Raw genomic sequence first — 27828 nt, 5'->3', positions numbered from 1 at the left:
TGTTAACATTGATTATTAAAAGAAAAAAAAAATTGATAGCATATTTATTGACAATACCAAACCATGATTTATAAGATTATTTTTTTTATTACATAAAACCCCACTAGTAACCTTTCTTTGGTTATCTTCGTTCAAACTTTGACAAGTGAGTATATTTTACAAATGTCAAAGTTGTTTTGCATATTCCCGTTAAATCCATGTAGGAATATGGATCAACAGGTCAAGGTTGACTGTTTCGTGTATTCTTATTACAAACAAAAAATACATCATGCTCCTGGTATACAGTTGTCAATATGGACGGGTATAAGACGGACGACATTTTGTGGCAAGCGTTGGATTTGGTAGAAGAGACTAAAGATAAAGGCAATATTATAATCCAAAGTACTTACCTGTATCAGTTTAATAAAGGTAATCATAACTGTATTTTATATCTTACGATTTTATCAAAAACAAAAGCGCCCCTTCTCGAGAACAAACAAACATTCATATTCGAACATACTAAGGGATAGGTGTGTCTGCATTAAAAACCCGACTACCAGACACGCTCAACATACAATATTTAATATAGAGGAACTCCCTTTTTGGGGGCAATCGGGGGCTGATCCCGGGGGTTCTCAACTCTAATAGAAAAAGGGAGGTCCAACCATTCAAATGCATTGATCATTTAAATAAAAGTCGGGTCCAACCCGCGGAACCCCCAACCCCGGATCAGCCACTGGGTAACCCGGGGGGGGGGGTCCAGGAGTTAGAATCCCCATTGTTTTAAAAGATCAATACTTTAGAATAGAGACATATGACTGGGATAAAAAAAAATACCTTCAAGCAAAAGAGTATTTAAAGGATTATTTTTGTATTCCATATAGATGCTTATTGGAATTTCCTAAAATGTGTTTTTTTAATATCATGAAACAATTTGTAGTGAACACTATTAAAGTAATTTCTTATCATGTTCATGCTATTTAAAAAAATAATCAATTTCTATTGTTACGAATAACAATGGACTTTGTTTGCGGGATGTAGAAGCAGGGGTTTCCAGAAACCCCGCTCGTCACACCCTGTGGTCAAAATCTATTGTTATTCGTAACAATAGATCTATTCAATTTACACATGTTTCAGAAATAGAAACTATGAAGTATAACAATAGAACTGGGGTGTAAGAATAAATACTGTTGGCACCGACTTAAATATAAATCATTACACATCCGATTAGCAACCAATGGGAAGTGGATTCAGTGTTACAGCGCTGGTGTGTGAGTACTGAGATCGTCGCTAATTACACGAGTAGCTATTTGCTTCGAGGAGCCTGAAATTTTCATTTGTGAAAAAGTATTTAACATACAATCATTAAACACTTATCAATCTTATTTCTCTTTATGAACAAAATTGTTGGATTCTAAATCTTAACATGTTTGTTCAAGAAGGAAAATGAAAAAAAAATGTTTTATTATAAAGGACAAAACGTGTTTCGAGAACCCTCCGCCATCTAAAAATTAACTGTCTGGCAGCCTTTAACACAGGGGCAGAATTCTTTCAAATACCGAATAGGATTGTGACTAAGTTGTCTAATCTAACTCAGTACAGTTATCCATTTATAGGTTTCATACCAACACTGTGAAGGAGAATTAGATTCTTGGATTGTAAAATAGCAGAACACAATCTCGGTCTATATCTTTATTCAAATATACAAATTTTGAGACAGGAAAGTGATGCATTTGTAATATTATTCTTTTGAATTGAGATGATTATGTATTGTATTGTATTACTACAACTGTTTTAAAAAATACAGAACATTTTTTGTATAAATTTATTTTTTTCAACTTTGGCAAATAAGGGGAAGCAACTCATACAACCTTACTTTTACTACAAAATAATTACATGAATTACACCACTTTCCGCAACATATATTTTAGTATAGTTTTAGTATGTTGTTCATAGATAGTAACAGACTTGTTTTTCAGAGAAAAACTTTGTGTTGCAATTAGTTGCAGGTTGTTCACTAAATTGACTAGACTATTTTGGGTGTGTTTGTTGTTGATGATGTAATTATAATTGGTGGAGATCTTATTTTGGATGTGTTTGTTTGTTGTTGATGTAATTATAATTGGTGGAGATCTTGTTTTGGGTGTGTTTGTTGTTGATGATGTTATTATAATTGGTGGAGATCTTGTTTTGGATGTGTTTATACTTAGTGGGGATCTTGTAAGGAACAGTTCTGCCAAGTTTGGTTTAGTTTTGTTGAGTAGTTCACAATTTGAATATTTTATCCCAGATGAGCTTAAAAGCACTGAATTCATTTATATCTACTAGTATATACAGAAGACTGAAGAATATGTTATTAAAAAATTCCTTATATAATATCAATAAGGTCTCATAGTTGTATAAAGCAAGCAATACTTATTTGTTGACTATGAAACCATGCTATCCTTCCATCTTTGTTTTAAATTGTGTAGTAGCAGAGAAAAGCGAGATATAAAACATGGCCAACTACAAAATATATGTCCAAAGTTGTAAAAACCTCAGTCACTGGTACATGTATATGCATAGGTATAGTAACATAAATTTAAACATCATACAAAAAGAAACTTTCAACATGAAAAGTAGAAATCAATGTCTGTCTTGATATCCCTATATTTTACTGTATATTTTTGTGTTGAACTTATGAAGGTAAATATGCAATATAGCCCTAGATTATTCTGTTTAGATTTTACTTGAACATGTAAGATTAAGACAAAGTTACAGATAACATTGACTTGTTATTGGTTTTCACATGAAACATGTTCTAGTGGATCATCAGTCTTGATAAAACCAGTCCCCTTTTCCCGAATGTGACCTACTGAATTAGACTTGCAACTGGGTTTGTACTAACATGAGCAAAATGACGGGTGCAACATGGGGAGCAGGATCTGCTTACCCTTCCAGAGCACCTGAGATCACCCCCAGTTTTTGGTGGGGTTTGTGTTGCTCAGTTTTTAGTTTTCTATGTTGTGTTTTGTGTACTACTGTTTATCTGTTTGTCTTTTTCTTTTTTAGCCATGGCGTTTTCAGTTTATTTTTCGACTTATGAGTTGGAATGTCCCTCTGGTATCTTTAGCCTCTCTTTTATAGTAAAAGGAGTAGGTTTACGAAGGGTCCATCTTAGCTCTTAGATTCGCTCACATTTTAGTAATAAAAATAAAAAAGATGACAAAATATTTAGAAATATCTGACAAATACAAAATCAACAAGTCTGGACACACAATTGTAATGTCATAATGATGTCATAGTTCTGCACTTGTATGAAAAAATCCAATTGAACAATTTTTCGCCTTAGTTTTTGTAGTTTTTGCTCCATGTGACATTGTGCGCATGCAAGACCCACCATAGAGTTTGGTGAAGAATATGTATCTAAACAATTGCATCTTTTAATAGTGTTTTCTAGAAGAAAATATACCTAGCAAAAATATAAACATAGACAAATTGGCTAAAAATTTGTAAAATATCATACTTTTGAAAACAAACAACAGACAACAATTGTCTAGTTTATGCATATTTAAGTTTATAAATATTGGATTTTATATATGGTATTACTAATATAGAAATAATAAGATGTGATATGATTGCCAATGATACAACTCTGCACAAGAGACCAAATGACATATAAGTTAACAACTATAGTTCACAGTAAGGCTTTCAACAATGAGCAAAACCCAATACTGCATTGCTATAAAAGTTTGATTTTTATGGCCAATTTAAAGCCTTCATGTCATAATCCTTTTAAATTATACATTTTACAAAATACTTGTTGATCTACAACTATTTTTGAAATAAATAAAACAATTACAATTTCTGCTCTTTTACAGACAGCATGGGAACAACAGTGCAAGAATATTGGTACCCCATTGGGTAAATACTTCAGCACATGGAGGAAGCTACGAGACAGAGAATTGCAGTACCAGATTGCTGCTAAAGAACAGGTCTGCTAATGATATAAGTTTTTTTATAAGAAATTTAAAAGCAGTTTAATCAAAAGAGGTCTTTGGTTTTTTTCACCTGATAATGTTCCTTCATATTACAATCAACAGGGTCTTTTTAATTCTTTAATTTGGACTGTGGTCCTTGTACAGAATAGACCTTTTTTGTTTTTATGCTTTTAACAATTTATTTAATCAAAATTCCAGAACTATTACAAGCAACAAGATCTTTTTTTTAATTCGTAAATTTAGACTGTGGTCCTTGCATTGAAAAGTCCTTTTTGTCGAGCCTGCGACTTTTGTCGCAGAAAACTCGACATAGGAATAGTGATCCGGCGGCGGCGGTGGCTACGGCGGCAGCGTTAGCTAACTTCATAAAAGCTTTATATTTTCCAAGGTGGAAGACCTGGATGCTTCATACTTTGTATATATATGCCTCATGTTATGAAGTTTCCATCTGTCATATGTCCATGGTCCTTGACCTCATTTTCATGGTTCAGTGACTACTTGAAAAAAAAGTTAAGATTTTTTGTAATGTTAATTTCTCTCTTATTATGAGTAATAGGATAACTATATTAATATGTGCGTACCTTGCAATGCCTGTCAGACAGTTTTCATCTGACCTCGACCTCATTTCATGGATCAGTGAACAAGGTTAAGTTTTGGTGGTCAAGTCCATATATCAGATACTATAAGCAATAGGCCTTCTATATTTGGTGTATGGAATGATTGTAAGGTGTACATGTCCAACTGGCAGGTGTCATGTAACCTTGACCTCATTTTCATGGTTCAGTGGTTAAAGTTAAGTTTTTGTGTTTTGGTCTTTTTTTCTTATACTATATGCAATAGGTAACCTATATTTGGTGTATGGAAATATTTTACAATGAACATGTCAGGCAGGTTTTATCTGACCTTGACCTCATTTTCACGGTTCATTGCTCAGTGTTTAGTTTTTATACGACCGCAAAAAAATTTTTGTGGTCGTATATTGGTATGACGTTTGCGTCGTCATCGGCGTCGTCTCGTCGTCGTCGTTGTCTGGCTTCGTCGTCCGAAGACACATTAGTTTTCGCACTCTAACTTTAGTTTAAGTGAATGGATCTCAATGAAATTTTACAATAAGGTTCAATACCACAAAAGGAAGGTGGGGATTGATTTTGGGGGTTATGGTACCAACAGTTAAGGAATTAGGGGCCAAAAATAAGCATTTTTGTAACTTCCAGACATAACTAGTGTGTTAGTGTATGGATCTCTCTGACATTGTACCACAAGGTTCCATATCACAAAGGGAATGCTGGGATTGATTTTGGGGGTAATTGCCTCCAAATTTAAGGAATTAGGGGCCAAAAAGGGGCAAAAAAACAAGCATTTTTCTAGTTTCATGACAATAACTTGTGTGTAAGTGTATGGATCTTTATGAAATTGTACTACAAGGTTCCGTATCACAAAGGGAAAGCTGGAATTGAGTTTGGGGGTAATTGCCCAAAAAGTTTAGGAATAAGGGGCCAAAAAAGGGGCCAAAAATGAGCATTTTTCTAGTTTCCAGACAATAACTTGTGTTCAACTGTATGGATCTCTCTGAAATTGTACTACAAGGTACCATACCACAAAAGGGGAAGGCTGGGATTGATTTTGGGGGTAATTCCCTCAAAATTTTAGGAATTAAGGGCCATAAAAGGGCAAAAAAACAAGCATTTTTCTAGTTTCAGGACAATAACTTGTGTGTAAGTGTATGGATCTTTATGAAATTGTACTGCAAGGTTCCATATTACAAAGGGAAAGCTGGGTTTGAGTTTGGGGGTAATTGCCCTAAACATTTAGGAATTTGGGGCCAAAAAGGGGCCAAAAAACAAGCATTTTTCTAGTTTCCAGACAATAACTTGTGTTCAAGTGTATGGATCTCTCTGAAATTGTACTGCAAGGTACCATACCACAAAGGGAAGGCTGGGATTGAGTTTGAGGGTGATGAATCATAAGGGGGTTCATAAAATTTGGGGGGGGGGGATTTTTTTTTCCTTTTTTTTCTTTAAAATTTACCATTTTAAATTGGTTATTTCTGATTTATATATAAAAGCAAATAATAATGATATGGTTTGAATAGGTAAATTAAAATTTTTTAAGTTCTTAGACCACTTTCATTCTGTGTCAGAAACCTATGCTGTGTCAAATATTTAATTACAATCCAAATTCAGTGCTGTATCAAGCTTTAATGTTGTGTCCATACTTGCCCCAACTGTTCAGGTTTCGACCTCTGCGTATCAAGCTGCGCCCCAGCGGAGCATTTTATTGTGATTTGGTCTGTTTTTCTTAAACTATAACCAATAGGTCAACTATGTTTGTTGTATGGAATGATCGTAAGGTGTATATGTCTGTCTGGCAGGTATCATCTGACCTTGACCTCATTTTCATGGTTCATTGGTCAATGTTAAGATTTCCTGGTTTAGTTTGTTTCTTAGATACTATAAGCAATAGGTCAACTATATTTAATGCATAGATTGATTGTGAGGTGTACATGTTTGTCTGGCATGGTTCATCTGACCTTGACCTTATTTTCATGGTTCATTGGTCAATGTTTAGTTTTCCTGTTCAAATCTGTTTCTTAGAAACTATAAGCAATAGGTCAACTATATTTGGTGTATTGAATAATTGTAAGGTGTACATGTATTTCGAGTTTGGTTTATCTGACCTTGACCTCGTTTTCTTGGATCATGTTAAGTTTATGTGATACTTTTAGTAAAGCTTTATATTAGGGACTATCAACATAAAATCAATGGTCAGTAAAGAAGGTGAGACATTTCAGCGTGTGCACTCTTATTTATTTTATGCTTTAAACAGTTTTATTTATTCAAATTCCAGAACTTTTGATGATGGAAGTTGTATTGATTCGCATAAATTAGAGAATACTGCAGAAGTTTCAAAAACTACAGTTCCTAATATTTTATGATCTGCAACATGATACTTGTTTCAAACAAATAGTAAAAATCAAATATACAATTATAAACTACTATTGCATGTTTTATTTTGACTAACTCCTAAGACTGTGTGTATGCTCTAAGTGGTTTTATTCCACTGTATGTAAATATTAATAGAGAAATCAACATTTCATTGGTTGAAAATATCCCATGTGACATTGAACAAAACTTCATATTCCCCTCTGAATATTAGGGCCTTGTAAGACGTTACAAGAGAGAAATGTACATTACTGTTCTGAATGTGTTTTTTGAATAGCAAAAGTATAGTAATCATCATGTTCAAAATTATTTCAGACGTAAAACAAAACAGAAAAACACTTGTCATAGAATAGATAATTAACTTTTGATGTCAACAATGTTTATATTTAGTTTTAAAGTAAAGCGGATAAGGAAAAATGTTGATTAATATGTTATGGTCAGGAAGCAAAAGGTATAGGCAGTGGAATAAAACATTCATTTCTTGAGCTATAAAGATTTTCCCCCTTGAAAATCTCCCTTTCACCCTCAGGGAAATAATATATAATATTCAACTCAAAAAATTGAAAGTGACAGAAAATCTGCCAAAAATTATGTAATATGAGGACAAATACCTCAATAGCAGTAAGAAAATCAATAAATAAAAAGAAAATATAAGTGTACTAGTGAATCTAAGTTCTTTACTTTCATTTAACGAAATTCTCACTTGGGCATTTGTTCACTGAAGCTGCCATGTTGTAAAGCATATTGTTTCCATCAAATTTGTATATTTGATTATTAAAGAAATATCTTGAAATAAAACTGACTTTGTTCTCTTTCACAGGTTACACGTGCCTCATATTATCAATACAGCAAGTGTAGAAATTCAAAATAAACAATACAGTTATTATATTTTAGGGACTCTCTAAGGCTGAAGCAAATATACCAATCATAGAAAGACCCAAAGGAGTTCAGAAGGCCACAGCTGCAGAAAAGGAAGAGTTCTCTGCCTTGTTTGAATCTGACAGTGATGATTCAGACGATGATACAACCAGGTTAAATATTTTACATAGTTTCCATTTTTAAGGGTCTGTCTTGCCTCCTAATACATAGCCATCTATCTTGTGTGATTTTGAATTTAACTGTTCTCTTATCTTGTGTGATTTTGGATTTAACTGTACTCTTACATTTGATACTTTTACAATTCTATATATGGTTTGAGCACTTCTGATTAGAAAAAAAGGCGAAAGATATCAAAAAGAAATTCAAACTCATAAGTCAAAAACAAACTGACAATGTCATGGCAAAAACCAAAAAGTGACAAAAAGACAAACAAAAGACTGAGCAACATGAATCCCACCAAAAACTGAGGGTGATTTCATGTGTTCCAAAGGGAAAGCAAATCCTGCTCCACATATGGAATTATTAAAGTATTAAAATTTACATCAAATTTACTTTTGTAGATCAACATTATATCTCAAGCAACTCAAACAATATGTACAATCACATTGATAATACATGGGTATTTATAAAGAGTTGACTGACATACAGTTAAGGTAGATAGGGTGTCTTCCTCCATCTTGGATTTTGAAATACCATAAACCAATCGGTCTAGATCTTTAAGAAAATGTGCAAATTTTGAGAGTAGTAGGTAATTCATGTGTAAGAATTTTCATTTCAATATAGAAAATGACATGTTTTATCATATTTATGGTTGTATTTTACAAAAAACAGAAAACGTTTGTTTAATTCAATTTTTTCCAACTTTGCCACATAAGGGGAGGCAACTCAAATGTAAGGGCAGATAATTCAGATAAAGTTATTTTTACAATAGAATGTGTTAGGAATTTACCTATTTTATTATGTAGCAAGAAAACGGGTCCGGCGACCCCATTTTTTCTTTTTCTTATCTGAAATCATAATATTTGAGCTATCTTCTCATATTTTATCTCAAAATTCTATGGTGTAGTTTTTCGTTTTATGGCAGAAAATTGGGTTTTCCATGCATAATCTATACAAAATCTGTCAATTTTGCACAACCTGTAGCGTGAAAATAAGCCCCGTGACCCATTCTTTTTATAATTTAAAAAAAAAACCATGATATAAAATACATTTGCAAATTATTAAACAATTCTATGGATTGTAATTTAGACACCCCATCTACCTTAAACGCTGACACAGTAGAATTTTGGACACTATTAAAGAATATTTGTTAAATGACTTGTTTAAACAAGACATGACCAAACATTAATTTGTAGACAATTGACTCATGTTGTATTATATTGCCAAACACCAAGTTACCAAAGATAACTGTGAACGTAGATTGCGTTGAAAATGTACCAAAAAGATTTACAAAAAATAAAAAATTAGAATTTTGATTTTTTTGTTCTTTTCTTCCAATTAAAAAGGATAAAATGCTCAATATAAAAAGGGGAGTTATATAATATGTTAAGTGAAATATTCATTCATTCATTTGATCAATAGATTGATATATTTTTAAAAAATTGGTTTGTATTCTTGAAGGTTCCTACCAAAAGCTGAAAGACCTGGAAAAGCAAAGGGAGACAATTCTGATGAGAATTACAGGTAAGACTTATGTTTTATAAGCAAGTTCGCAAATCATGGCACACATGTAACATAAGACAGCAGAAGATATGTTAAGGCTGCTAACATAATCAATTTTCACCAATACTGATTAACAGTTATAATTTCTGTTCAATGTTCAAATGTAAAGCACAAAATTCCATAATGTTTGGAGGCCAAATTTAGTTAAAAATATAATTTATGGATGGATAGCAAATACAATTTACAATTCACAAATGCACTTCACCTCTTTTAAACTCTAAATATTGTCAGTCAAAAGCTCGATAGAACTTTTATTTGTGTCTACTTGATTTGTACCATGTTGACTCTAACATAAATATAAAAAAGAAGATGTGGTATGATTGCCAATGAGACAACTCTCCACAAGAGACTAAAGCTTATTTATTTATTTAAAAAAATTAAATTTGTTATTATATTTCATTTATTACGATATTTGAAGAATGAACAAAATGCGAGATAAACAAAAATGGGAGATAAACTAATTGTATCAAAATGCAAGTTATTATTACTGCAATACTCACCTAATTAATCGTATTAATAAAAACTACCAATAATATCTGTTTGTACTGGACCAAGGGATATCTAACACGCAAGGACAGTTTTCACAATTTAATAAATGATGACCTTTTATGTAATAACAAATCAATATCTAAACAATGCCTTATACTAAAATAAATGTGATACAAATATTTAAAGCCAGATATTGAGTCAAAAATGAAATTAATTTCTCTGTACAATGTCAATGAAGAATTATATTTGATAAACCAGATAGTTTTAGTATGCTGTTGCATTAACATCTTTGCTCTTAAATTTTGAGTCCAATACTAACTGTAATGCCTCACTAACTTTAATTTTTTTTCACTTTCTTATAATGAGTTTTCTGATCATCTGCGTTTATAAAAAGATTTATGCTTGAAAATAGTTATTTCGTATCTGTTACTTTGGCAACGCTTCATTTTATGAAAAACAAGAATCTGTGTCCTCAGTAATGATTTTTTATTAGTTTTTGGAATTCTGCCATTGTACTTTGTTTACATTCCATTTGAGTATTATAAGGATAATATGGAAGTTTGGGAAAGGTAATAAAAAATGAACACTTGTTCTAGTTATTATTTTATTAATGATTTATGCAATTTGTTTGATATAGTGATTTTGATAGTGATGAACTTGATCAACTTGCAAAGTCTGCTAGTGAAGATGATGAGGATGACAGTGACAATGATGAAGATCAGGATGATGATGAAGATCAAGATGAGGATGGAGATGATGACGATGATATTGATGTAGACAGTGAAGATGAGGATGAAGACAGTGAAGATGAAGACATGTCAGATGATGTCGATGATAAAGAGGACATTGTTAAAGAGTTCACTATGTCAGATTCTGATTAAAATTTTAAACAGAATAATGTGTCATGTATATTGTTATAAGTTCAAAACAAGAGGAAACCCTCATGGCTTACACCTATCAGAGAATTAGCTGCTCCTTTGAAGCAATGGCACATCATATTTCCATGAAGATTATTAGGCCCTGCCCCCTCAGTGATGATCTATTGACTCTGAAACTTTTGCTGATTAATCTAGGATTAGGTCAGTTTAAGGGAAACAATTAGTGATATGTCAAGAATATTGATATGTATTTGCATTGGCACATCTTATTTCCATAGGGATTTTTTGGCTCCTCCCCCTCAGTCATGGTCTGTTGACTTAAATTGGTTTGCATAGTTTACATGTTTCAGTTTGTGGTTAGATCAGTTTAAGATAAACCACTATGTTAAAGCAATGATGTTTGGTATGCAATCGTATAAGCATTTGCATTTGCAAGTCTCATTTCCATGGATATTATATGGACTCATCCCATCACCATGGTTCATTGACTTAGAAACATTTTCATAGTTTAAAAGTTGAAGGTTGTGTTTAGTACAAAAAATAAGGAGATGTGATATGATTGCCAATGCAACAACTATCCAGCAAAGTTCAAATGAATGGATGTAAGCAATTGTACGGCCTTCAACAATGAGACACCACCGTATTGTCTGTTATAAAAGGCCACAATATGAAAAATATGAAAGAATTCAATTGAGAAAACTAACGGCCTAATTTGTATCAAAACAATTTGCGAAAAAACAAGTATGACAGACATGAACCAACGACAACCTCTGAACTATAGGCTTCTGGCTCAGGACAGGCACATTAGAATGTGGCGATGTTAAACATGTTTAAAGGCACCAAGACTCCCCCTAATCTTGGACAGTGGTGTAACAGTACAACATAAGAACAAACAAGGGGTGAACTCATCAGAGCGATACAAAGCAGATAAACATCTATCAAAAACCCAGACCAGACGTGGCAGTGTATTTATACATCCCTAAAATAAAAAAAGACACTATGTACAGATCTGAGAGTACTCGCAGTTACTGACAGCTAGTTCAAAGCCAATAAGAACTAATAAGAAAATCATATATCTAATGACTAAAATATCAATCAGTACACATACAACATCAAATGGATGTCATTAACAGTCAGAGAAAAACATGACCTTGTGCAATGCCAAAATATTGGTATCAACAGATTGTAGTACTGTCAATGTGAATATGTGTATAACAATAATATGTAGTATGGTTTTAGTTTACTGATAACAAAATCAATATTAATACCAATAAAAACAACATTCAAAGATTATACATAGATTACACTCATTGAAATCAAAAATGTTACTTCAGACACAGGCATAGCGAACGATTTGGGATATATAAACAACTTAAGACAGTGCCAAAGGAAAATTAACAATATGGAAAGAAAATCGTCCCTTTTGTCGTACATTTTTGTGATGAGTTTCTCGTGTAAAGGTTGGTTTAAAAGGAACAACTTATGAAAAGTAAATGCTATTTGGTATGCAGCCTTATAAGCAATAGCATTTTTTCATTTCCATGGAGGTTTTTTGGTTCTGCACCTTAAGTCATGGTTCATTGACTTTGAATGTTTTGCATATTTTACATGTTAGAATATTGCCTTTTTAAATTCAACATTTGCATTATTCTATCAAAATTACAAAAAGCGAGACATATCTCTGTGTCAACAGTTTATTTGTTATAGACAGTCTTTTAATGGAGTAACAATATCTGATCCAAATGGAATACAGATCAGCAAAAATAATTCTCTAAATTTGAATAACAAAATACACTCTCATAAAAAGTTGTGATAAATTCTATAAGGAATCAAAGCACAAAAAGAAGATGTATTTTTTGTTGTTGAGTTGCCGTACATCTCTAGTTACTTACCAAATACTTTTAAAAAAAAACCTTCACACATAAAAAGAAAATGAGTGATACACAATTATCTGAGCGGGTAAACATATCTTGATCTGATGTTTGTTCTTTTTCGTTAAAACAGGATGATTACCTGAAACAGAAAATATTTTAAACAGCAGAAAAATAGACAAAACAAACTTGAGTATGATAAATGAAGATATGGTTGTATATGTCAATGAGACAGCAATCCAACAATAAAAATAACCATATCCAGTTCAACAATAAACATGTTTCTATATAATATGCCAAACTCTTAATCATCCCAAGTTCGGAATATAATTAAAAAAGTTAAAGAAATGCAATTAATGATATTCTGTAAATAAGGAAAACTTTTAAGTAATGACACACAACAACTAACCACAAGATCCTGAATACGGACAGGCAAATGAAAATATGTCAGGGTTGAACTTGCGTTTTTTTTTAGTATTATTTAACATCCATCATTCATCGGTTGAAGAAAGTGTGATTACCAGATTGAGAGGAGATGACGTAATCGGTTAGCTGTAATGAATTCATGAAAATAGAATTGTTGACACTATTGTGATAATGCATCTTGTAGTCAGTCTGTGACATCCATTAATGCATGAAATTTAAAAAGGACGGCATATTTTCCTGTTTAGTAGATCTGTGCCTAAGTTCATAAAACTTTATTCAGTACTCGAAACACCAAATCCAGTATTTTGATTGGTTTTATTCTGAATAGGGGTACAATAATCGTACTCTCAATTTTTATGACCGCAAGGCCAGGGACCTCGGCCATAAAACTTTACTCAATACTTGGAGTACAAAATATGTGCTCGAAACACCAAATCCAATAATTTGATTGGTTGTATTCTGAATCTGAGTACAATAATCGTACTCTTAATTTTTATGACTACAAGGCCAGAAGTTCTTATTTTTGGTACTTCCAATGATCCAGGAACCATGACGCTCTTATATTCAATTATAGCATATAAGACTGTAATGGTTCAGAATGTATGTTGATTTTTGTCAGCACAAGAAAAGTTAAGGTAGTCATGGTAGTGCACAGACATGTAATGTCTGTCACTTTATTAGTATTGAAGACAAAAGAGTTACAAAGGCTTGAAAATTTAGAATTTATTATCGAATTCAATGGGAACAAGACTTAGTTATATCTGTAGTAAGAAGGTAATAAATTGTCACCACTTTTGAATTTGTTAATTACACTGGTGCATGTTTTCATTGGTCGGGAAATATTTAATGATTTACAGATGTGTTAAAAAGTAAACCTTTCATTTCTATCAGCATGATGATTCTGTCGCATAAAATATCTGATTCCACAGCTTTATTTGCATCAGGCAAACAATTAAATCACGTATGGATTATTAAAAAAATAAATTTATGAAAGACAGCAATCTTCAAATTCTGGTAAATCGTGACTAGCATAATCTAAATTAGTAATAGAACAAACATATTTACTTGAAATTATACTTTTCTGATCCATCGTACGCATGCAAGGTTTAAATTGTTGTCAAGGTAGCTTTGTCGTTTTTTTCTACTGCAAAAAAGTTTGCGGTCGTATATTGGTATCACGTCGTCGTCCGCGTCGTCCGAAGACATTTGGTTTTCGCACAATATCTTTAGTATAAGTAAATAGAAATCTATGAAATTTAAACACAAGGTTTATTACCACAAAAGGAAGGTTGGGATTGATTTTGGGGGTTATGGTCCCAACAGTTTAGGAATTAGGGGCCAAAAAGGGGCCCAAATAAGCATTTTTCTAGTTTCCAGACAATAACTTATGGAATGTTGTATGGATCTCTCTGAAATTATACCACAAGTTTCCATACCACAAAGGGATGGTAAAAATTGGCTTTGGGGGGTTATGGCCAAACCGTTTAGGAATTAGGGGCAAAAAAGGGGGGAAAACAAGGGTGTCCTGGTTAATGGACAATTACGTAAGTACAAAACATAATTTAAAAGCAGTGTAAGGGAAGTAATTCAAATACAACATTTTGAATAACCTCCCTTACACTGCTTTTAAATTATGTATAAAGAAATGTTGTATTGTCTTGAGGTGATTAGTTGTCAATTTGTTTTTAGAAGTCACTATTTTAAAAATGCTGATGAAGGTAATTTAATTTCAACCATGATTATGTATGTCATTTTCTATTTTAAGACTTTTATGATGTTTTCAAATGGGTTATTATGTTTGCAAACTCCATTGGAAATTTAAATTGAAATTATGACCATATCTTGAGGGAAAGAATTTTTTTGGAAAAAGGGGGGGGGGAGGTTAAAAAAAGTTAAGTGGGAGGGGACAATTTGTTCTCAAGATTTTAGAAATTAAAAAGAAAATTTCTTCAAATATTATTTTTTTTTTGCAAAAAAAAAGGGGGGGGGTCAATTCGCAACAGCATAGTGTATAGCACAAAAAAAATGAATATAAATTCAAATCACATAACCAATTCAAGTTCTTTGACTACAGTTATTCTGTGTCAGAAACCTATTATGTGTCAAATATTTAATTACAATTCAAATTCAGACCTGTAACAAGTGCGAATATTGTGTCCATTTTTGCCCCAACTGTTCAGGCCTAGGGTTGGACCTCTGCGGTCGTATCCAACTGCGCTCGGCGAAGCAATCTATTAATTATAAAAATAAAAAAAATATGGTATGATTGACAATGAGACAACTCTCCATAAGAGACCAAATGACATAAACATTTGTTAACTATAGCATTGGTTAGCATAATAATGGTCTTCCAATACTGTTTACCGGTTGTCACTTTCAGTTCAGCCAAATTCTCGTTTTATCCTTGAGTAGACATTTTTTGGCCTGTTTTTTTTCTTCAAATTTTTAACTTCCTTTGTTGTTTATATTTCTTTTCTGTGGATTTTTTTCTCGAACAAATACAAAAGTTTTGAAGTCTGTACAATTTTCTTCTTTTATGCCGCAAATTTAAATCAAACCAAACTTTATCATCATATCTGACTGTTTCTTCCTTTTGAAGGTAAACACCCACATGCTTGATTTATAAAGGTGTAAGTGAAATTTGTAGCAACAACATGAACATAATTTGCATTGAAATTAAATGTTACCAATTAGTATTTAATACTTTTTGCTGTATTCGGTCATAACCCCCCTGTTAAAATCTCACATAGATCTAAAATATGTTAGATTATTACTAAAACAGAAATTGATTTTGAAATTATTTCCAATCGTGATCACCTATACCTCTATCATAAGTGTTTTGTGTCTTTATCAACATATTGATCACTTGTACTTCTATCATTAGGTATTGTGTCTTTATCTCATACAGGTAATTAATATGTGACTAGGATAGGTTCAAGTGTTTGTGTGTCAAAATGAGTGGTATTGTCAATGATGTTTATCAAGTTTAAATTGCAAAAACAATGTGTAAATCTTGAAGTCGTACCTTATTTTTTGTTTGTTAATTCTGCAAGCACATTCTTTGTTATTCAAGGAAACCAAATAAGCATTTTCTCAAACAACCTAAAGTAGTCTTGTGATAAAGCAGTCCTAGTGCTGCCACGGAAGGTAAAGTGTCTGGTTGAGATCAAGTTTTTTTCGATACTGCTATTTCTAAAGTAAATAGTTTTATTCATGAAAGTTCATCTTATTCTTATCATATACAAAAAAGATGATGAGGCATGCTAGCAAATAAGACACTATTCAACCAGAAAGCAAATGACAATGAGGGTCGGTTGAAAACAAAACTTTACGACAAAAAGAGATGATTTCAGCTTCCCAATTGTGAACTTTCCATTTCTATGTAGCAACATTCCAGCAGCGCCTGCATACGGAGTATATATCTCCCAGTTGATACGATATTCCAGGGCTTGTATTTCCTATCATGATTTCCTTGATAGAGGGTTGCTGCTCACAAGGAAGCTATTAAATTAAGAGTTCCAAATGGTGAAGTTGAAATCATCCCTTCGTAAGTTTTACGGACGCCATCCCGAGTTGGTTGACCGTTATGGAATATCCATTTTGCAGATGATAGCGGATATGTTCCTAATGTCGTAACCACAACCCCGTCCCCTTTTCCCGAATGTGACCTACCGAATTAAACTTATTACCGGGTGTGTACTAACTTGAGCAACACAACGGGTGCCACATGTGGAGCAGGATCTGCTAACTCTTCCGGAGCACCTGAGATCACCTTCTACATTAATACATTTGCAAATATAGGCCATCGTACGGCATTCAACAATGAGCAAAACTTATGCTGCGTATCGATATTTCTCGTAGTTTTGTATTCAATTCACATCAAATACGCTCAATTCGCTTATGTTCCAAATCTTTTCAACGGGTCATGCAAAGATAATTTTAAAAGTACACAACTATGAGAACACCATGCGAATTTCAATTTTTTGGAACTGTTATTTTATACCCTTTAATAGATGTCTTTCTGTATGTGAATGTTCAGTGCATAAGCGACACATAGTTTCCTGGAATTTCACTAAAAATTCAACCGTTTACATTGTCCTTTCGAGTACAACATTTAAAATAATCGTGTTTTTCAAAATGGAATAAGAAAGAAGGCATTCTGGGTCACTTTAATGTAATTGGAGACTGTGTTCTGCTGCTGATAACTTTAAGAACTTTTTTAAACCGATTAATAATCCAAAAACACCAGCCTACATCTGTTTCCATATAAAAAATTGTTACTTTCCTTCTCAAAGGTCACGAAGGTCATTTCCGTTAACCAATACATCAATAAGTAATCACAATTAATACAACGGAATTACTTTAACTTGTTGCTAGAATATGAAAATGGGAAGAAGGGGTTTAATTTTTTCCAGAGGTTTTCCAAACATCTTATACAAGGTTGTAATGATGCTACATCTATACAAGCTGAATAGAAAATAACCTTGGGAAAGGTATCATTTGTTTGATTCATCCCTGTATTGACAGATTTTATACACTTCAATGAATGGACCATACTGCACAGTTTTCTGCATGCTTGTGCGTATATGTGATATCATTGATTGATTAAATCATCCAGTTCACTGATTGTTCAAAACTTACTTCAGAGTTCCAATTAATATCACCAGGGGTTCCATATTAAGAGTATATAACAGGTTTATTCATGAATGACTTTTTGTCACTATTAAAGTGATAGATGACATAAACCAAGGTTTCTATTTTATACCTGTCTGTGAAAAAGGATTACATCAGTGCCCAAGGTTGCCTTTTTATACATGTCTGTAAAGGAGGATTACATGTTTCCAAGGTTGTCCTTTTGTACCTATTCATAACATAGGAGGGACCAATGCAACATTAATTTTCTGTTTACCATATCAATTTACCTTATGATGTTTATAGTTATATATAGTTATTTTTGTGAATAAAATGTCACATATATCATTGTACATCTTAAGCATCATGTTACAATGTAGACCTAAATTAACATAAGTTGTATGAAGTTCAATAACCTACAACAGCCATCTTTGACGAGAAAGTCCGTGGAGAATTGTTTGCTACAAAGACCTTTATTCTGGACAACTTAGAGAACGACATATGAAGTGGTGTGTTATGGCTTTCTTTGCTGTGTTGTAGCATTTCTGTCTTATTGGATTTGGCTAATTTTTTTAGGTCATGTTTATCTTATAGCTCTTCCAACTGTATCGGATCTTAGACAGCCTTGACTTTCAGTGTTCCTGATGAAAGTAAATTCAGGAAAGCGCTTCGGACACATTGAATTATTGGTGTGTTGTTTTCAATTTTTATTGAAATTATCTGGCAACTTTTTTTATTAGCTTAATTTAAAAACAGTATCATAGAAACAGCTCTGGTCAGATTTTGAATAAAGAATCAGCGGAAATTATTTGATTATGTGTTTAATTTTTAAGGAAATGCCTTTCACTTTTATACTTTTGACAATTAAGGGTGCAATTTTCATTTTTTTTAAACTACTTTTATTGACACTCATGATTAATTGTATATAATGTGAATACAAAGTTACAATGATATTACAAATATCAAACACAGAATATAGATATAATATTACATACAGATAAAATACAAATTTGATTAACAACTGATCATGATTACTCCAATAGGTTTCACATAAAATAAACCATCAATGATTGACATTTTTCACACTGTGCCAAAGGTATTGTCTGTGAATTGTGTCTTCATTAAACATGAATGTAAAAATCATTTCATTGAGGATGTCCTTTACACAGATTATCAAGTTATTGAATAAAAATCATACTATACACTCTGATACCCAAGGGATCCGTTTTCTATGCACTTTGGTACCTTAGAGATCCTATTTGCTATACACTGACTGTATCCTAGGGATTTTATGTCTATACACTGACTGTACCCTAGGGATATTATGCTTATACACTGACTGTACCCTAGGGATCGAATTTCTATACATTTGGAACCTCAAATAGGGCTATAAAAAACAGAAGCTCTTTTCACAAAAATTCTTAAAAGTAAAATTGGTGTTAATTAAACTGCAGTTTCTTCACACCTCAAGTATTTTTTCTCCTTATATTTTTGTTAAGAGCCAATCCGCCAGAAAACCATGCAATATTCAGAAAATCGTCCAAATCGACAATCACAACTTGACAAATTTTTATACATCATCTTAATCCTTGACATAAAATAAAAGAATTTGACCACTTAATTTTTCCCAGAATCGTATCTATTTTTAGTAACAGCCTCATTTGCATAATTCTGTAAATTCATAATGAAGCCAAGGAAAAATCCAACTTTTTTATGCCTTTTAAGAATGACCCAGAAGCATATTAAATGGGGTAGTTGAGTTTTTAGAGTAATGTCAGCTGAAACTCATCCATTTTACTATCTTATGATCAATACAAATGAAAATTTAAACGATTTGGCACATTGCCAGGAGCAGGGACACAAAGGCGGGGTTTTTCATACATGAATTTACGTGGTTTTCATTCGCTTCTATCTTGCAAGACCCATTCGGGATTTGTTTGCAACTTAAATCGGTTTTAACTATGGGGTATGTTTTATATCAAAACAAAATATTAAGCTTGGCAAATGACTATTATATGTTAATTTATGCCTTGGAAGAATGGTGATTTTAGTCCCAAATTGACACATTTTGATTTTGATTTTAATTAAATTCTAAACACAATTGGTACTAAAATGGCTCATAAAATCATTCGAACAAGTAAAATCAATTTGTCTGAAAAATGAAATAAGACGTATTTGTACTGCAAGTCCAAAAATCAATAAATTATCTGAAACCAGGGAGTCCATCTTTTATGCTCTTCCATTGACTTATCTCCCTTGGGTAAGATCTCAAACATGTCAGCTCCCAGTGATGGTTTGGCAGACAAATGTTTACAGTGAAGTTTGTGACTTTAAAAATCTAGGATGAGCATGTGGGCTATCCCAGCCTTATACATCTACATATTACAAACTATTTAAGATATCTGAATGCACTAAAGACCAAAAAATGGCAAAATAGCATTTCCAAAAAAAATAATTACTGCCAAGAAATTTGACAATCATGACAATAATTTAGTGAATAAACATGATAAATATTGATTGGAAAAATAAGTCCATGAACAGCAAAAAGTGTTTTTAGATTTCAACGAGCAAAACAAAAGTATTCTAAATCATTCTTCGCAAAAAAAAAAAGTGAGCCAGTGGAACCACCTTGCTCGCACCAAAATTGAGATTGAGAGTGTCAAAACTGCTCTGGCGCACCATCAATAAATCAACGACACTCTCACTACCGTGGTATTGAAAACAGCATTGGTAACCAAACATATTCATACAGATACAGACTACCATTCATCTACATTTAGGAAGTATGAATAATACTGAAAACTATGGTGTAGAATTTCCAACAGGACTCCTTATTTTATATAAGACAAGGAGTGGTTTATTTTCCCATGGTTGTTACATCATCTTGTCTTCCAATATGCTCGAAGTACAGGGACTTTTATGGAATTCATTGACATGATAGTCAAGCAAGATGTCAACATCTCGTCCAACCCTCTTCCAGCAAAGCCAAAGCTGACCAAGGATCTTCACCCTTTCAAAACAGGCTGTATACAGGACGAGTTATTCCAGTAGGAACAGGTACAAATCTTACAATCAATTTTCATTTGTTCCATATAGTCAATCTGAAATTAGGGGACCAACAATTGATACATTAGCTAGATTAAAAAAAGGGGGGGGGGGGTGTTGAAGGGGCATGTGAATATTCTTTTACACCTGACATGTTTCTAAGACATCTTATTTATTTCCTATGGCAAAGTGCAAGCAAATAATATATATCCGTATATACATTGTTCTGTCTTGGGACCATTTGATTAAAAAAGCAAGGGGGATGGTTAGAATGGTCAAAATATTTATGTCCTTGTCAGCTTAGGACAGAATTTTAATTTTCAAGCTATTAACCAGGGTACAATATATATTTATTTTCTGCTTTAAAAAATCAATTTATAGACCAGAATCATGATAATAATCAAAATCTATTTCAACATATTCAACGTTTAGCAGGTCAGGTTTTTATTCTCTTCCCCTAAGTTATATTTTCAGTTCTTACTGGAAGTTGTTCAGCTCTTTGTCTACTAAAAAAGTTTTATCTCGTGGAAAAGCCTCCTACAAATACATGTTTTACATACAACAAACTGTACATGTAACACTAGACAACTTTATCCAGAGAATAATATTTTTTTAATGAACTAATACAGTCTTCACACTTAACTTTTCAACCTACAAGTCAGTAGGACTTGTGGTTCATAAATTTTTACAAGTCCCCAGAAAATTCTACAAGACCACACAAATTATTATCACCGCTGAGCAGCGCAAAGCGCTGCGAACCAGCTAGGAGGGTCTGGGGGCATGCCCCCCAAGAAAAATTTTGAAAAATTAGATGCAAAATCCTGCATTCTGAGAGCTTTGAGTGTCATGAAGATAAATTTAATAGGAATAACATTGACAATTGGAGAAAAAAGTAAAAAGTAGCTGTTATAATAATTTTGTTCTCTTAAAAATTTAGAAAGAAGGTGCCTTGTCTAGAATGCTGTAACATTTTTCAGCCTCTGATGATTCAGCTGCAGGCTTCTCATATTTAGAGCAATAAATTTGTGACTCTTATTCTTCTCGTGAATTTTAATAGTATCCAGTTTAAAGTTGTCACTACCTGGGGTCACAAACTGTGAATCCATTTTATGTTCTGTGCACCATGAACAGAACATTTTGTTTTTCAACTCATCATACATCAACCACGGCCTACCTTCTAACCAACTGGAAAGGAACTGATGCGACCGTGTAGCGTCGTACTTTCTCTTCCTTACATTTTCATCGGCGGGGGGCTAAAACTGCTTCCCCGGACGAGCTCCCCCAGTACATTGCCGAAGAAACATTTTTGTCAGGGGAATATAAGTTAGGGGGAAGGATACCAATGATCTGTCATTTAATACAATGTCTCGATCCAGTATTAATCGCAATACGTTTAATTCATGTGAAAAAGCGCAAAATAGAAACCGATTTATTGGTATCACTTATTACCAAAGACACAAAGAGCATACCAACTACTGAAAAATCTACAAGCCCAGTCGGACTTTTGAACAACAAATTTGACAAGTCTGCGGCCGATTTTACTGGCCAGGACCGTCGGACTTGTGGCTAAATTCGAAGACTGCAGTAATAGGCCATGGAGACTAAAAAAATCAAAAGCATTGCAAACTTTTGTAAGGTTCAATTTTAGGACCCTACATGTACATGTATGTAGATTACTTATAGAGCCCTTTTTAAAAGAAAAAAACATACATTTAAACTACATGCACAGTGATGCTACACTACCCTACATTTCCTGTCTGATATATTTTATTTCATGTAAAACAAAATTGAAGAATTATTTTATAGTTTAACACTTTTTATTTGTAGGGCTATATATATGCAAGCAATGTTCAATTAAGATGAATTTTTGTAAAAGTGACAATAGCCAGGTCAAACTAAATACATGTATAGAAGAAGATATTGGTAAGTTATTATTAACTTATATATTAATTTAACTGTTTGTATAACATGGTAATCATACAAAGTATATGTAATCACTTATATAATAACATAATTATACCATTACATGTTATACATTTGTACATCAGTTTTATTAAACAGGTCTTTGTTAATTTTAATTTGTAGTACTATATTGGGCGGCTCCTATAGTTTCCATTCAATAACTAACAATGACTAATGAACTGTTCATACATTCCATTTCAATTATTTTATTTATTAATACATATTACTTTTACTGTTTGCGATTTTACGCCAGTACTTAAAACCTTCCATTCTTTATGGGTGGATTTTACATAGATATATAAAATCGCATAATATAAGCAAAATGAGGATGTTAAATTTGATGTATGCCTTTTGTGCTTCTTCGTTACATTTGTTTGTTTTATAGTGATTAAGATGATAACACAATGTTGACTGCTGTACCCCTATTTTTGACAATTTTACCTATTGTGTCTGTTTGTTTTGTCAATATAATGGAATTTGATGCGACTGTCATACAAGTGAGAGGTTTATTATCTAGCTATAAAACCAGGTTCAATCCACCATTTTCTACATAAGAAAATGCCTGTACCAAGTCAGGAATATGACAGTTGTTATCCATTCTTTTGATGTGTTTGAACTTTTGATTTTGCCATTTGATTGGGGACTTTCCTTTTTGAATTTTCCTCGGAGTTCAGTATTTTTGTGATTTTACTTTTTCAAATATAAAAGGGGGAGATTTTTATTGGAACTTTTGAAGATATTTCACCTGTTCGATTAATTGATTGGTTGTTGGTAATGCTAATGTCCAATGGCAAATAGTTCATGCATGTTTAGGACAAGAACAAATTAAAATAAATACATTATTTGGGTTCTTAATATGCTAAATCTAACAATGTATTTAAATAATTTAAGATGTTGCAATTGGGCCCCATTTTAAATTGGTTCACATTGATTTCAAAATGGTCCAAAATTTTTTTTCTTATTTCTACACAACTTGAATTCTTGAGGTTCTTTTGATATACAAAATGCAAATGTTTTATATTTAGATTTTTAATTTTGGTCCGGTTTTCAAATTTGTCCACATTTTAAAGTCCAAAGGGTCCAAATTTTAACTTGGTTTAATTTTAACAAAACTTGAACTCTAATTACAATGAATTAGGGTTCTTTGAATGATAAATAGAAATAATTAAATATCCTGAATATAAATATGTACTTAGATTTATGATTTTGGTCCCAGTTTTCAAGTTGGTTCAAATGGGGTCCATAATTTAACTGTGTTTGATTTCAACAATAATTTTAAAGATGCTGATTCAGCCTGAATCTAACCTGTATTTAGTTTTTGGGCCCTATTATGAAATTGGTTTACATTGAGGTCCAAAGGGTCCAAAATTAAACTAAATTTTAAATCTTAATTTGATCTTGGGGTTCTCTGATATGCTGAATCTATTAAACTTTATCTTTATACCATATTTATTCTGTGTTAGAAACCTATTCTTTGTCAAATATTTAATCCCATTACAAATTTAGAGCTGTTATAGCTTGAATGTTCTGTCCAAACTTGCATTTTTTCTTCATCTTCCACAAAATTTGTCCTTTTCTGAGATAACTGGTGTTATCTTTTTAAATTAAACTTTAGTGAAAAGAAAAGCACAATATGTGGATATTATCTGATGTCAAACATTTTCAAGATGGCCACCAAGGATGGCACAAATTTCAACACTGGTTAATTTAATGAAAATTGTTAATTAGGGATAGTCGTGGTAGTTTGACTTGCTAAACAAAGTAAGGTTGTTTTTTCTTCCAAAATGGCAAACATTTTCAAGATGGCCTTATATGAAAATTGACATTAAAGAATTATAGCACTTTTGACATGCCAACAAAACAATGAAATTTTTTTTTAAAGATGGACACAGCAAATAAAGGGTAAAATTTTCAATTTTGTTGAGTTTGATTTAAAAGAATATTGATATTTAGCTGTACTTTGACACAGAGAACAGATATAAAGATGGCCACTATTTTAAAGATTGTCACTAAAAGCGGTCAAATTATCCCCATTGTCTGTTTTCAATGTAAAATTATATTGAGAGGTAATTTGACATGCCAAACCAAATGGAGGCAATTTTTATTGTTGTAAAGATGTTAAGGGCTATTTGGACATGCTTAAAAGGAGTGGATAATAACTATTCTGCAAAAATGATTTGGCTTTAGTTGGGAGAATTTTGTAACTGCATCCACTTACAGTAAATTAAAAGTTGTCAATTTTATTTCCTGTCAGTGGTATATATGAAATTAAAAAAAAATGTGGTATGATTGCCAATGAGAACAAATGACATAGAAGTAAAGCTATAGGTCTTCATACGCCATATGGCCTTCAACAATGAGCAAGACCTATACTGCATATATATTCAGCCATAAAAGGCCCCAAAATAAGAAAATGAAAAAATATGAAAACTAACAGCCTGATTTATGTATGTATGTTTTGTGGTTTTCAGATCTAGACTCGCAGCTAACCTTTCTGTCAGTGTCAACAACAACTGAACTTTCACAGCCGTCAACATCAGATTGGGAGACTGATAATGCTTCTAACAGAAACAATTTTAACCAACCAAACAAGCAACAGAAACTTTCCAACTTTAAAACATCAGTTAAATCTTCCATGGGATGATGTCTCAAAAAATAACAGTTCATCATTTATGGAGATTTTAATGTTATGGTTTTTCTTTTACAAGAAAGTTAATGTACACTTGTTTTATAGTAAAACCTATAGCCGTTCAAGTATAAAAAAACACAATCAACTTTATTGAAATTTGAAGATTCATATGACTTATTTTAATTCAAAAGGTAATGTGCACCTCATCCTTGAGCACAGGACAAAAACGCTGGTCCGTTTAAATACATAGTTTCGTATTAATTTGTGTTAGTAAGACATTCTGATGCTTTTTACATAACAAAAGCAGTAAATAATTTTGAAGAATGCGAAATCTGTTATCTCCGAGGATGTGATGTAGAGCATTATAGGTACAGTAATCTTAACAGCTATCCAATTTCATTCAAAATCCTTTATAAATTTTGCACTGGTATATATAGACTAAGTAATTTGTTTTTCGTCTAGTTATGGGATTTTTTTATACCCCAAGCAACGAGTTGCGGAGGGTAAAATGTTTTTGACCAGTCCGTCCGTCCGTCTGTCGCTCCGTCAGTCCGTCAGTCCTGTTTCTTGTCATCGCAACTCCTCTCAAACCACACAACAGAATTTCACGAAACCTTTTTAGATAATAAGGACATACTATGTAGTTGTGCAACTAGACAGGAAATTACGATTCAATTCTTTTTCTAGGAGTTAAGCCCCTTTGAACTTATTTACTTTAATGTACTACTGCAACAGTTTGTCATTGCAACTCCTCTCAAACCACACAACAGAATTTCATGAAACCTTTTCAGATAATAAGGACATACTACGTAGATGTGCATATCGACAGGAAATTACGATTCAATTTTTTTTCAAGGAGTTACGCCCCTTTGAACTTATTTGCCCAATATACTACTGCAACTTTTTGTCATCGCAACTCCTCTCAAACCACACAACAGAATTTCATGAAACTGTGTAGATAATAAGGACATACTAGGTCGATGTGCATATTGACAGGAAATTATGATTCAATTTTTTTTTCTGATACAATTTTTTTTTCTTACACTTATTTTATTTCTCCAATGACAATGAGGGGACGTGGGGTATGTGAGCGCGCTCACTAAGGTTCTTTCATTTTAGAAGCATTAATGATTTTCATGTTTGTATTGACCACATTGCAGCAACATAGATATAGGTACCTGGCAAATCTTGCCTTGTTAGCATACTAGGCTCAAAGGGTCATAAAAAAATTTCCATCACTAAGTGTCTGTTAAAATCATCTGTTTACAGTTTTCACTTTTAAACCATCATCTTAATAACTTTAGAAGAAGTGTCATACATATATATATGTATACAAAATTTAAAAACTTTTCAATATATATATATATATATTGATAAAAACTATCAACATGACAAGATCTAAATACCCAAAATTTTTCTGAAAAATTGGACATCTATGAGCTATTGTCCCTGAAATGTGTAAATTTACAAATTTTCACAGTTTTCTGCTACTATCCGACATTTATATCAATATATTATAAGAATAAATTGCAAAAGTGGTCAGAAGAAACTTTTTTTTTACAGTCTGAACTTATTCTGAATTGTTTAACTTCTAATTTAAATTGATTGCGTTTGAAATATGTGTTTTTTATCGTTTTAGGTGCACAATTTGTCAATACGATCTATTTCGGCTCCTGGGAGCCTCTAGATTTATAATGAATAATTTGTATTTATGTATGATTGTTTTCTTAATGTATTAAATGAAACATTAATTATTCTTTTCCATTTGTTGTTATACTTATTTATAAGTCCAGATCCTATCATATGTCAGTAGTTACAAATTAGACGGCAAAATTGAGAAAATTTGAATATGCAGGTTACCCCATTTTGTTGTGGCATATACCAGACACCAACATTATTTGCCGAGCTTGATATTTTTTTTTATTGGGTATATATAGTTATACTTTGCAAGTAGATATGTTGTTTTACAATAATAAACGGGTCTTGGAGTATTTTGGCTCTGAAAGATGACCAAAATCAGCCATTTTGGACATGTAGCTAAATAAGACATATTGAAACAGTTAGATTATACATACGCTTAATAGACAGCATTGTTAATTCTATGCATTCTTACACTTAAAGTGATGTATTTCTAGGAACAACTATCAAAAAATTATAAATGTTACCATATTTTTTTATTTAAACCAGCGAAATATGCCAAAAAAGGCTTATTTTTGTCGAGCCTGCGACTTTTGTCGCAGAAAGCTCGACATAGGGATAGTGATCCGGCGGCGGCGGCGGCGGCGGCGGCGGCGTTAGCTAACTTCTTAAAAGCTTCATATTTTAGAGGGTGGAAGATCTGGATGCTTCATACTTTGTATATGGATGCCTCATGTTACGAAGTTTCCGTCAGTC

The 27828-nt window shown here is 32.6% G+C and overlaps 1 protein-coding gene and 1 long non-coding RNA gene across 6 annotated transcripts in view; both read left to right on the top strand.

The window, feature by feature from the left end:
- LOC127719590 (nucleolar complex protein 2 homolog) overlaps positions 1–27828 on the top strand; it is a 227607-nt gene that overhangs the window by 180627 nt on the left and 19152 nt on the right. Inside the window, exons 16-19 of one of the 5 annotated variants that reach the window (XM_052225815.1) lie at positions 3840–3953; positions 7796–7932; positions 9401–9463; positions 10629–10889. The exons of 2 other annotated variants lie outside the window; for them this stretch is intronic. In XM_052225815.1, the coding sequence (XP_052081775.1) occupies positions 3840–3953; positions 7796–7932; positions 9401–9463; positions 10629–10872 (558 nt within the window). In that variant the 3' untranslated portion in view covers positions 10873–10889. Of the gene's footprint in view, positions 1–3839; positions 3954–7795; positions 7933–9400; positions 9464–10628; positions 10890–27828 lie in introns of those variants that run through there. 2 more of the 5 variants (XM_052225811.1, XM_052225813.1) reach the window with 2 other exon arrangements.
- Positions 20688–25593, top strand: LOC127719603 (uncharacterized). The gene is made up of 3 exons (XR_007990424.1): positions 20688–20855; positions 22671–22766; positions 25277–25593. It is a non-coding gene; the product is annotated as an uncharacterized LOC127719603 (long non-coding RNA).

The sequence above is a fragment of the Mytilus californianus genome, unplaced genomic scaffold, assembly GCF_021869535.1.
Source record: "Mytilus californianus isolate M0D057914Y unplaced genomic scaffold, xbMytCali1.0.p SCAF_11, whole genome shotgun sequence".
NCBI classification, from domain to species: domain Eukaryota; kingdom Metazoa; phylum Mollusca; class Bivalvia; order Mytilida; family Mytilidae; genus Mytilus; species Mytilus californianus.
This window is presented reverse-complemented; position numbering and strand designations above follow the sequence as displayed.